Consider the following 13,595-nt stretch of genomic DNA (forward strand, 5'->3'; position numbering starts at 1 on the left):
AAAAACCAAACCAAAAAACTTAAAGGTAGAAAACGATCAACAATTCAAACACAAACTCCATAATAAAGAGCAAAAGCCAAGATAGTAACAAGTCTATAATGTCAATACAAATGGAAAACAGACTATTAGTAAAGACACAGTAGATTCTGAACAAAAATATCCTCAATTTTTAAAATGGCTATTTCAGTGCTTGGTTTGGCACAAAACACACATATACTAAAACTGCAAAGATACAGAGAAGATTAGCATCATTTAGTGCAAGAGTGACAAGCAGATTTGTGAAGCAGCTCATATTTTTAGATTTCTGAGCAAAGATGTTCTCCTGCCATCCTGGGGCCTCCATTCTCCCAAGAAAGACAAAGGTGTAAGGCTTATAAGAAAGAAGAGGGTATTTCAGGATTTCTAAAATAAGTATTAAGGAAAAGTATTTAAATATTAGATGAAATATAATCTTCCAGAGACTTCAATTCTTATAAAAACCAGAAAGGAATGGTATATAGAAAACTGGTACATATTGAGTCAGTAGACTGCTTTTGATAGTTTAGCCATTTTTACAATAATGATTCTGCTAAGCCAGGACCATGGAACTGGGAAGTCTTTTTGTCATCTAGTATCTTCCTTTTTATTTTTATTTTATGTGTCTTTTGTTTATATGGTTGTAAATGCACTGAATGCCCTCAGAGGACAGAAGGGCATTGGATCCCCTGAAACTGGAGTTACTGATGGGTTATTAGCTGCCGTGTGGGTACTAGAAACTGAACCTGGGTCCTCTGGAAGTATAGACAGTTTTTTTTTGGGGGGGGGGGTCTTTTTGAGGTAGGGTCTCCTTGTAGCCCCAGCTGGCCTGGAACTATGTAGACCAGGCTAGCCTTGAACTCACAGAGATCTGCCTGCCTTTGCCTCGGGAGTGCTAGAATTAAAGGTGTGTACCACCATGCCTGGTCAGACAGTACTTTTAACCACTGAGTCATCTCTTTAGTTGCTAGTGTCTTTTTTCAGTGTCTTAAAGTTTTCACTGTAGAGGTCTTTTACCTCCTTGGTTAGGATTATTCATAGGTTTTATTTTTGAGGCTATTGTGAATAACAAAGTTTTACTGATTTCTTTCTCAGCAAGTCTGTTGTTGATATATATAAAAGCTACTGGTTTTTCTAGGTTGATTTTGTATCCTGATATTTTAGTGGAAGAATTTATCAGATCAGTTCAAGAAACTTAAGCTTAGAGATGCTATTAGCTGCCTAAGGTCACACAGTCCCAAAGTAGTGAGCTGGTATTTTATAACCTTCTCTTGCAAGGTCAAGTTTCCAACCTCTAATTTCTGTGACATGCTATCTCTAACTAAGGATTTTCGGTATTAGTTAAAAAAAAAAATCAACATACCTAAGAAAGAAATACACAGTCAGAGGTACATCTAATTCCATTTTAAATTTACATCTCTCTCATTACAAAAGATAATGTGAAGCTATAGAGATAGAAACAAACATGTTGGTAGGTGTCTAAGAACAGGTTATTGTAAGGTCATTTACAGTTGATAGAGATAAGTCACTTATTTGCCTCTGAATGATATAGTAGCCTGAGGAAAGAATTTTATTGAATGATGTCTCTCTTGGTGCTGAAAATAAAAAAAAATCCTTTATGGGGACACATAGTTGATGCGCTCACCATTATACAACATACACTGACAATTTTAGAATGAACCTTTGTTTTTTATTTATTAATAATATGTATTTATGTGCGTCTGTGCTGTGGAAGTTAGAGGACATCTTTCGTGAGTTGTTCACTCTTTCTACCATGTGGGTCCTGGGATCAAACTCAGGTTATTAGGCTTGGCAGAAAGTACTTTTACTTGCTGAGCCAGCCATCTAGCATCTGCAGAACGAACCTTTCTTACAAGAAAATTCTTATAAATATCTTGATGTAGTCCAAAGCAGAGTGTCACATTCTTGGATGGAAAAGACAACTTCATCTACAGTATTATGTAGGCTTAGTGCAAAACTGTAGAGATCTGGATTGGGCTGAGCATAAAATACAGAATAAAAGGCAAAATAGACTGAACACCCTTCAGGTGTATTTCTGACAATCAACCTTGTGAATTTAACAGCTGAGAGTTCATTATGACAAAATCCTGGAGTATAGAAATTCCACATTATTTCAATAGTCAGATTCATGTTGCAGAGGGTAGAATTCTTAACTTTGGGGTTAGAGAGATGGCTCAGCAGTTAAAAGCACTGGCTGCTCTTGCAGAGGACCTGGATTTGATTGCCAGCACCCACATGGCAGCTAACAATCTAGTTCTAGAGGAATTCGATGCCCTCTTCTGACTTCCACAGGTATTGCATAACACGGGTACACTTACACACATGCAGGGAATACACTCATACACATAAAATAAAAATAATAGATGTGCTGGATAGCTTTAGTTGTCAACTTGACACACCTGGGTAGAGGGGGCTTTGATGGGGAATTGCCTCCATTGAACTAGCCTGTGACCATGTCTGAGAGGCATTTTTTTTTTTTTTTGATTGCTGAGTGATATGGGAGGGCCCAGCTCACTATGGGCAGTGGCACCCCTGAGCAAGTTGTTTTCTATTATATAATAATGCAGGCTGAGCATGAGTCAGGGGACCAAGTCAGTAAGCAGTGTTCTTCCATGGCATGTACTCCAGCTCCTGCCTCCAGGTTCCTGCCCTGAGTTCCTACCTTGGGCTCCCTGATGAACTGTGACCCAGGAGTTATAAGGTAAAATCAACACTTTCCTCCCCAAGTTGGCAGTGTTTTTCTATTTTTTATTTATTTTTATGTATATGTGTATATTGCCTACATGCAGGTTAGTACACCCGTGTTGTCAATGCCTGCAGAGGACAGAGAGGCTGTCAGATCCCCTGGAACTGGAGTTACGGACAGTTGTTAGCTGCCATGTGGGTGCTGGGATTCGAACCTGGGTTTTCTGCAAGAACAGCCAGTCTTCTTAACCACTGAGTCATTTCTCCAGCTACTGGTTGGTGTTTTTAATCAAGCAACTGAAAGTAACTAGAACAATAAATATTTTTAAAAACCTCAACTTTGGTCAGGCATGGTGGCACACGTCTTTAATCCCAACACCCGGGAGGCAGAGGCAGGCGGATCTCTGTGAGTTCAAGGCCAGCCTGGTCTACATAGTGAGTTCCAGGACAGCTGGGGCTACAGGGAGACCCTGTCTCAAAAAGACCAAAAAAAAAAAAAAAAAAAACCCAAAAAACCCTCAACTTCATATAGAAGGGGACCCAAAGATGACAGATGTCTGATTTTCAGATTTTGTTCCATGGTGAGCTGATAAGAGATGTTTAATTCACACTGATGTGAATTTAAAAAGTATGTGATATTTGAGACATGGCTGAAATCCAAACATAAATTTTCCTTGTTTTTGTTAAATAAGGGGTGTTGCTACAACATAATAAGATTATGGAAAACTGCCAAAACTGTTTGTAAGAAAAACATTCTGCTCTACCTATATTAGTTTATAAAAGAACGAAGTATTTATACAAGTATACAGATACAGCACAAGGTAACAACCTTAAATGTAAAAGAAAGTAAAATAAATGAAAGCACAGAAGTAAACTATTCAAATTCTCAACAATTACTATTTTAAAAGCAGCTAAAAGTCCTCTTTGAAAAGGAAAATCAAATAACAGTACTGGTATAGTTGCTTAAAATACAAACTAAATAATAAAAAAAAGAACACAAAAGACTTACATGCTTTGCAAGTGGAGTTCCAGATGTAATTACTAAGATTCTTATTCTATTCTTTATTATTTTTTACATATAAAACGTTTTAAATAAAATATCTTCATTTTTATGTTTTTAATATCTTTTACTTTTTATATAACCATGAAACATAGTAACATTAACAAATAAATTTTTTATCTGTTGTGACAATCTTTTTCCCCTCCCCCCCGGGGATACTAAGCAATGTTTATCACCTTTTTAGGTGGTAGTATCAAACCAATGTTTGATTTCATTAAAGTTTATCTGGGGAACCAACGAATTTACTGAGCTTACTTACAGAGATGACTGAGGGGTTATTGATGTGTACAGGTGACCTGAGAGTATGTACACTGGAAAGCTTTTACGAAGCATGGATCAAGTCTTCTTTCTAGCCTTCCCCAGATTATATATTTTAGTCCTCCCCAAACCCAGAAGACCATATGTGGTTAGGGCCAAATTACATACAGTTGTCTGGGAAGAGCAGCTGGATACTCAGGTGAGGGTCTAATGACCCTGTTTACCCCTCCTCCTTTAATTAAAGAATATGATACTTAAGTCAACAAGTCCAATTATGATGATCTTTTGCTAGTGGACACAGCTGAAGTCATGAAGATGGTAGTTTTTGACTCAGAAAAAAGTAGTGTGTAGCATCATCTTATTAAAAGAACACGGAATCTAAATTACATACATAAGATAATGTAATAAGTTAATATTACCCATGTACACACTGTGCTTTATAAGTTACCAGATAAACCTTATAGAAGATATAAAACAGTTAAAAATCTTTTTTACTTATGTAGTTTAGAGAGTAATATGTAGTTTAGAAAGAAGCAACTGGTACCTAGTTAAACATTATCAAATTGATGTTCACAACCTCCAGCACAATCAGTTTAACAAAACTGCCATGCTTTAGTTACTGACTGAGGAATTCTAGGCAGAAGATCCTCTCTGTCCATCAACTGTGAATTGTCCTCTTTTTTTAATACTTTAAAAAATTTTTAATAACTACATGATTAGAAGCTTTTCACTACAGCTTTAACATATTCAGTAACACACTCCAGAGCAACAGTACATCTCTTCCACAAGTAGATCAGAGATCTGCCTGTCTCTGCCTCCCAAGTGCTGGGACTACATATAAGCCCTGTAAGACATAAAATTGAATGAGTTTTTAACCTTTAAAAAAGATCCCCATTTATTGTTAGAATATATTGTTCCTTGCAGAGAGATTCATTGTTTTTGCTACTAACACTGAGATGTTGGCGCTTGCATCTCTAATCTCTATGTATCTGTCATAAGTGGCACTTGGATCCTTGGTGCCTGGGTATGTCTATAAAGTCATTGGGCAGATTTCAGTGGTATTGTTTATCACCTCTACTAATTAGCATGATGTAAATTTCCAAGCTTCCTCCTCAAATAAAATACATTTTTAAAAAATCTGTTGATTTGTGTGTATGTGTATCACACAGAACATCCCAAACCATCTCCTTTGACTATACACCCACTTCCCAGATGGCACCCTCCCATAGCCTCCCTCCCCCCACTAAAGCCCTTATACTCTGATATCCCTGCTACTGTCTGCTTTGTTGTCGGCACCCCCAGCCATTCCCCACTATTTGCCCTTCTGGTGAACCTAGTTAGCCTATCTAGAAGGCTTTGTTTTAGGAGTGTCAGCTGTTCCTCATCTAGCAGTAATCAGTTGTCAATATTCCTTTAGATAAGATTGGGGTCTGCTGTTCATGTTTCCAGCTCTATGCTGGGTGACTATCTGGCCAACAACTCAAAAGAAGGTATCACCTGTCTGGCATTGTTGCTTGTTATGTAGCCTTTAGCTATGCATATGGACTCTTAAGAAATGATATTGGCCCCTTTAATCTTTGGTTATACTTTCCTTTTGGGTGTTTAAGGCCATACAGTTGTCCCAGATAAACCAATTTATTTTTACTCTTAAGGTTGTTTGAGGATCTGTTCCTCAGGGGTCACATGGGTTTGGGAGGAGCCCCTGGCTCCTTTCTTTTACCAGTTCCACCTATGTGAAGATAAGTCAAAGGTCCTGCTAGACCATGGTTGACTTTGCTTGGAAGAATGGAGGAAATGATTCCTGTGTTGACCCTCCTCTTTGTAGACTGGACACTGGATCAAGTCCATCTGGTAGGGTCTATTCTTTACTTTTTAAAAAGTCACAATAAGACTGATTGCAAAGAAAAGTAACAATTTAGAGAAGTATTCTTTTAAAAACCACTTCAAGGGCTATTAGACAAGAGCTGAATCTGGTATGTATTGAAATGTTAGGTAGCCTTAACATTTTAATGGTATGAGAAAATTCTTTAGTAGTATATGGAAAGGAAAGGAAGGTATAAAGTTATGTTTACTCTGCATTCCAAATATATTGAAGTGTTCATGGTAATATTACTGTTGTTTTTTTCCCACTGCTGGGGATCAAACCCAAGGCTTTGTATACTAACCAAGTATTCTGCCACCAAGCTGTATGTCCAGTCCAGTGCTGCTTTTTATAAAATTTTAAAATCAGAATCTTTCACATTATGTCAAGTTTTTGATTTGGGGTTTTCTTTTGGTCTTTTTGAGCAGGGTCTCCCTGTACCCTGTTGGCCTGGAACTCATTATGTAGATGAGACTGACCTGCCTTGTCTCCGAAGTGCTGGGATTAAAGGCATGCACCACCATGCCCGGTGATATTGCCAAGTTTTAATAGTCAGAAAAAATGTATAATAAGGTTAAAATGGCTAACTGTCCACAAAACTGAGGACTGTACATCCAATGGAAAACAAACTGGTTAATAAACAAAAGCAATACAAAAATTACCAAACCAAAAAATTACATTTCCCCAAATGGTTATCAGAAGAATCTGTCTGAATTTTCTAATACAGTTATTCTATAAATTACCAAAATACAACGATAAAGATAATACTAGCTAACATTTACATTTTTAGTGCTGGGAAGAATGCTATGATTTTCTACACATTACCATTTTATCCTTGTGTCACTATTATGGAGATAGTTACTATATTTATCTCCAGTTTAAACATATACAGAGAGGTTAAAGTCTGAGTTAGTAAGATGGCAGAGCTCTGAATTAGACCTAGGCAGAATTAACCTGGAGCTTGAATTATTCCTACTTTTACTGTATACTGTGTTACCAATGTTTATGAGACAAATATGTTTATATTCTAAAACCTGACAAGAAAGAAGTTGTTTAGTTTTACTTCAACTCTAACATTTGGTTATATGTTCTTAAGACAGGGTCTCACATAGCCCAGGCTGTCCTCTAAGGAAGACCTTGAATTTCCACTTCTCTTTCCTCCACTTCCCGAGGTCTGAGATTACAGGCATGTGCCACCATGCCCAGTTTTATGCTGTGCTGGCGATCAACCTCAGGGCTTTGAGTATTGGTAGTTGAGCACTCTACCAAATGAGCTACATCCGCAGCTCCATAGGTTCAATAACATTTCAAATAATATCATAACAGAAATATAAAATTTAAGAGACAGACTGAGACACAAAAAGCCCATGCTCTCAAAGCAGGAAGAGGAGAGTGGTAGTGACAGAAATTAGAAAGCTAGGCAAGAGCCAAGTCGCACAAGGACTTACAAGTCACACTGCCCCTGCCTCTTAGGGTCTACTCTGTATCCTTGTGGGGTTTTGTTTGTTTTTAACACGAATAAGAATAAAACTAGAAACATGTCCTTTCCTCGCTCTCAACTCTTGGATGCCACTCATTGTTCAACACAGCATTTTACCCTCTAGTTGTCAATGTGTGCTGGCATTTCTTCCCACCAACCAATTTTCCACAAGACAGCAACAAATGCCCTATAATTCAATTATGACTTTATGTACTTGAAAATAGCACCAGATCCTATAGGTTGAGGGCTTAGTCTTACAAGACTGCATTTTCAGATGCCAAATACAAGCAGTGTTTTGTCACCTGTACAGTTCTGAACAACTGGCTGTAAATCTGGGCTTCCAAAGACTCCCTTTGCTTGGGTTAATTTCAATCTGTAAAAACATTTTTTAAAATTATTTATTTATTTAATGTGTATGAGTGTACTGCCTGGATGTATGTAAGTGCACCTGTGTTGTGCAATGCCTGAAGAGGTCAAAAGAGGGTGCTGAATACCCTTGTAACTGGAGTTAAGGATGGTTGTTATTTGCCATATGGGTGCTGGGAATTGAACCTAGGTCCTTTGCAAGAGCAGCTAGTGCTCTTAACTGCTGAGTCATCTCTCCAGCTCCCTCTTGAGTTAATTTTCCAGGACAGCTCAGAGAACTCAGGCAAGTATGTTTACTGATTTATTTATAAAGGTTTGTAACAAAGGATACAGATAAGCAACAAGATGGGGAAATGCAGAGGGGAAAGGCATAGAGAAAGGGGCTGCAGTGCTTCTGCGCCCTTTCCTGCCACCTTCCAAATAGATCTACACACTCGCAATAGGAAACTCCTTGAAACTCATCCTTATGGAGCTTTACTGCACAAGTCTGACTGATGACATCACTGACCACTGGTGAGCAATACAGCCTTTAGTTCTGTCCCCTTCCCAAAGGTTGGTGGTTAGAGTGAGGCTGAAAGTCCGAATCCTTTTAATCATGCCTTGGTCTTTCTGGTCCCCACCAAGAAGTCCTCTAGGGGCTCCAAGCTACCTACCATCTTACTAATACAAAAGACACATTCTTGAAAATTCCAAAGGTTCTAATTGCTGTGTACGAGGAACCAGGGCAGAAACCAAATACGTATGTTTTATTATATGACAATATCACAGAGATGAATTTTTTTGAGATAATGTACAAAGCAATCAGAAAATGAGATCATGTGTAAAACAACTACCTGGTTCAGAGGTGATATGGATAATTAAGTTTATTAGGTTCATTTTTTAAATGAGCTTCTCAAATGGAGAAAAATAGAACTTTTTAAACAAAAAGTTGGCAGGCATTAATTTTAGGAAATAAGGAATGAAGGAACATTAGAGTACTACAAATTTGGGTTGGAATCAATGGAAGACACAGAGGCCCAGGTCGCATGTAGGACTACATGAGTGTTCAAGCTGGTGGGGAGCTCCAAAAGACAGTGCAGCTGAAGTGAGAGTTGGACAGTTGGACAGAAGTACAAGCTTGTAGGTCCTTATTCAAATGAGAGTCACAAACCTCCAAGTATGAAGCGCTGAGAAGATTCAAATAATCAGTGACTCTCCTTCTAAGAGCTCAGACTTTAGTCGGGAAAATTGGACTATGTAACACAAATGCTGTCTAGTAAAGTGAGAAGAGTTCCAGGGGTTACACAAAGTTTTATGACAATTAAACTTTTTCTGTTTTTCATTTTGGACATTGAGAGAAGAGATGGAATTAAGTTAGGTCTTTAAGGGTGGGTAAGAGATGGGATACCCAGGAAGAAAGCACCAGAAGGGGAAAGGCAATTCTGGATGATGTAACAGTTCACCAATGTAGAGACGGGAGGCACACTGGGTATCGTCTGAAAATAAGGTCCGTAAGATTTAGCCGAGAGATTGTTACCATAAAGTATGGAAAGGAGGAAGAATAAAAAGGATAATGAAAAAGTCTGAGCCTTAAAGAAACATGCTTAGGGATGGCAAAAAAGAGGGCTGACTTGAAATTGGAAAGGTGGAGGTTCAATAAATACTCATTGACTGAATAAAAGAAATGGTCATCACTGTATATTGTTACAAGAGCGAAAAAAAATCCCCACAGAGTAAGTCTAGATTTTACAAGGAGAACGTGAAAGATGACAAGCTGTTTGAACGCAGAACTTCATACAGGGGTTAAGAACTGCTAACAGTATAATACAAATAATCAGATATCTCATCTACCTTAAAGGTATGTATTTGAACATTTCTTTCTGTAGTGTAGCCATGAATCCATACAGCTTTTAAATTTAAGACTTTTAAATTAATGTAATAAAAAGTGAATGCCTTTTACCTGACAGAAATGAAAAGATGTTTGAAGTATAATTCTGGACGACTTATCAGATGATCCTTACCTTTCAGACTAACAACTGCCATTGGAATAGTATCGACTCTAAAGCAAGTAAAACCAAACAGAAAACTACTAGAGCGCTGGAGAAGAAGTACTTTAGATTCAACCACATCTATTGGTGTTTTAGCATCAGATAACCAAGAGGCATAAATTCTATAGTGATGTTATTCTAAGACGCCAACAAAGATTATGTACCATAACACTGATAGTAATGGTCTTAAGAGTCAACCTGGAAGCCAGAATTAATTAAATACATACATTTTCAGACCTCTTTAGAATAAAAGTTGAATGAAATAACTTTCCAGGTTTGACCAATACATTTGAAAGTCCAACTCTCCCTGCCCTCCTCTTTCCTGTCTTGATATGTATTTTTTTCTCCAGCATTTTACTGAAAATAAATTTAAAAGGTAAAATTAAAATCTCCACCTAAATTTAAAGGACAAGTTGATTACCATATATTTAATTATAGTACTTTACTAGAACTATGTTAAGAATAACAACAACATAGAAGTCTAAAAATATTTCAGAGAAGTGTTCTGTTCAAATTACTTTATTCTATATATTTAGTGAACAGGCAATGATGCCAAATTAAATAAGGCTCTTCTGGGCAAGTGACTGTGAAAGTCTGGGTGTGTATCTATGCATCCCCCAACATCCACATATCTACATCTCCACACTCAATGTCATGTAGTTATTGTGATGAAACATTCCCTATGCAATGATTGTGTCAGTTATCAACAGTAGAAACTTCCATGGCTATCTGTTGATGAGTTAACAATGCCTTATTTTTCTAAACAAGGAAAAGAAAAGCAAGGCATGACTAACTTTTTCAAATATCATACAGGCTTCATAATATAGAGTAAAATAACACTTCTAAACCTTCACACAAATAGGCACTATTTTATCTTCATGACTATTTATACTGCTAACCCATGGGTCTAACAGTCTGGAAAACTGTTTCAGGGCAATACTGTCACTCTTACTAGACAAAATATTAAGTTATTACAGCTTTATAAGTATTTAAAAACTTTATTATTTCTATTTTATGTATATGAGTGTATTGCCTGCATGTGTGTAAGTATAACCCATATCGTGCAATGCCTGCCAAGGTCAGAAGAAGCTACCAGCTCCCCTAAACTGGAGTTATGAATGGTGGTTAGCTGCCATGTGGGTGCCAGAAATCGAACCTGGGTCTTCTGCAAGAGCAATCGGTGCTCTTAACCGCTAAGCCATCTCTCCAGCTCCTAAAAAAATTTATTTTTATGTGCATAAGTATTTTCTGTGCATGTATGTAAGTGTACCACATGTGTGTAATGCCTACTGAGGCCAGAAGTGGGTGTCAGATTCCCTGAACTTGGAGTTAGGACAGTTGTTAGCTGCCATGTGGGTGCTGGGAACTGAACTCAGGTTCTCTCTAAGAGCAGCCAGTCCTCTTAACTGGTGAGCCATCTCTCCAGCCCCTGTGAGACTATTTGTGATTGGCTTGTGATTCTGGTTTATTTCCTCTAACTAGCCTCCAAAGCAGTCATAGAAAAATACTTAAATCAATGTTTCCCAAGAGCTAAAATATGAATACCCTTTTATTGCTAGGACTATTCTTTCATGCTAAAAAAAATGTGGCTGTCCTTCGGAGTACTTTCTAAAAAAGCAACAAAAATTTCCCATTAAAATATGATTCATAGGATCAGGACTTGAAATTTAACTTTCAGGCAAATTTAAGAAATATACCTACCTTTGATTCGAGGTAGACATTTGCTGATGACATTTTTGTAATTTTGCATATGTAACTAACTAAAGAGATGGCACAAAGAATAAACAAGCTATCATTAATTACTGCACGGACAAACACAGTCCATTTCAACTGACTTTCTGGGACATCTCTATGGACCAGCATTGCACAAGTCAAGTTCACCACTAAAAAGAGAAGGCTTGCCAGTATGAAGCCCAGATGCAGTAGAATTCTGAAAGAAAAAAAAAGTTTATTTGATGTTTATAAAGCTAGTGAGAAATTAGTGTGTTATTTCAGATACAAGAATTCTTTCAGCTTCAAATGCTTATAATTTCATTAACTATAAAGTTAATAATCTCTCAGAGGTACTTGGTCTATCTGATGCTATGAGCTTACTTAAAATGGCACAGATTTTAAAGGATTACTTTAGAAAGAATCCCACATGAACAGAGAAATACTGTCATGTCATGTGGACCTGAAGAAAATATTGAACCATTTTAACATCATTTCGGGCAATCATGAATTTTTCATTTTTATAACTATCAAGCATACTTTCACTGACCTTCTCATTCTAATAATTATCAGGATTTAAAAATTTGCCTGGAAAATTAAAATGCTACACTCAAATTTAATTTCATCACTCAGTATTAATTTTAAGATATACAGGACATGTGTTTTAAACAATGTTCAAGCCTATTAGCTCCTGATTATCTACAGCAAACATGTGCTTTCAACTTGACTAAAGAACATAGTCAGGACACATAGTTCCCGAGCACTCATCACCACTTCACTTTCTACTGAGGTGCATGTTTATTATGCACAGAGTAGGTATGTATCTTCCTCTTAAGAAAAATGAGACCACCTTATAATAAAAACTCTCCAGGTCAGGTATGGCTATTTGTACCAACTATCGGTTAGCAGCTTTGTGTGAAGATAATCCCAAGTCAAATACATTTGTACCCACAAATTAAGTATATATGATCCAGGAATTTATTTTGCCTTCTAGCATCTTCTATCTTGGATTGCTTTCAACAGTGGAAATCACAAATAACCTGCTCTTGGAAGTAATTTACAGAAGATCAATCAAAGGTAATTTGTAATTGGTGATAAGCTTTGTTAAGTATACAAGTGAAATAAAAAAATTAGTTTGAAAAGGTTACATTAAAAAAGCATTATTTGGGCTGGAGAGGTGGCTCAGGAGTTAGGAGCACAGGCTGCTCTTGCAGAGGATCTGGGTTTGATTTGCGGCACCCACATGGTGGCTATCAACTGTCCATAACTCTAGTTTAACTCCAGTTGCAGGGGATCCAATGCCCTCTCTGACTTCCATGGGAATTGCACAACATGGGTGCACTTATATACATGCAGGCAATACACTCAACACACACACACACACACACAAAATTTTTTGAAAAGCATTATTTTTTTGCCAGGTATGATGGCAAATACCTTTAATACCAGCACTCAGGAGGCAGAGGCATATGAATATTTGTGAGTTTGAGGCTAGCCTGGTCTACACAGTGAGTGCAGGCCACCATCGTCCTGCTTCAGCCTCCCCAGTGTTAGGATTACAGCATGGGCTGCCACATTTGGGGAGAATGTTAAATTTTAATATTCTTTTAGACTAATAAAAAGAATAGCTACATAGCTTTAAATATACAAAGGACCTTGAAATTATGTATCTAGAAAATTATAGTACTTTAGGAAACCAACGAATAGAAAAACTGAGTGAGTAGGAGAATTAGGTTTAAAATCCTGATCTCTTGACTCATTTACTATTCATTCTACTGAGATATATAAGCACAGAAACACTGTTTAGTTCCTGAAACTCTGTTATACATTCTCCCAAACAGCATAAGCTAGCTTTTGCATATGTGTACTCTACAAAGCTACAGCTAACACCTGAAGCAAGGTGGCTGGAGAGAGAGAGAGAGACAGGGCGGAGGGGAAAAGAGAGAAGGAAAAGGAGAGGGGAAGGGGAAGGGAGCGGAAAAGTCGGAAGAGGAGAAGGGGGAAAGAATAGGAGGAGGGAAGAAGAGAGGAGGGGAGGGAGAGAAGGTGGTAGGGAGGGGGGGAGTAGGAGAAGGGAAGGAGAGGGGAGAGAACATGAATGAATTAGTGAAT

General features: G+C 37.6%; 1 protein-coding gene and 1 non-coding gene across 2 annotated transcripts in view; one reads left to right on the top strand and one right to left on the bottom strand.

The window, feature by feature from the left end:
- Gpr137c (G protein-coupled receptor 137C) overlaps positions 1–13,595 on the bottom strand; it is an 82,428-nt gene that overhangs the window by 41,425 nt on the left and 27,408 nt on the right. The window contains exon 3 of the mRNA XM_008839574.3: positions 11,475–11,703. Coding sequence (XP_008837796.1) covers positions 11,475–11,703 — 229 coding nt within the window. The remainder of the gene's footprint in view (positions 1–11,474; positions 11,704–13,595) is intronic.
- On the top strand, positions 194–298 carry LOC115071442. The gene has a single exon (XR_003850530.1). It is a non-coding gene; the product is annotated as a U6 spliceosomal RNA (small nuclear RNA).

This window comes from Nannospalax galili, unplaced genomic scaffold (genome assembly GCF_000622305.1).
Source record: "Nannospalax galili isolate Female #2095 unplaced genomic scaffold, S.galili_v1.0 scaffold336, whole genome shotgun sequence".
NCBI classification, from domain to species: domain Eukaryota; kingdom Metazoa; phylum Chordata; class Mammalia; order Rodentia; family Spalacidae; genus Nannospalax; species Nannospalax galili.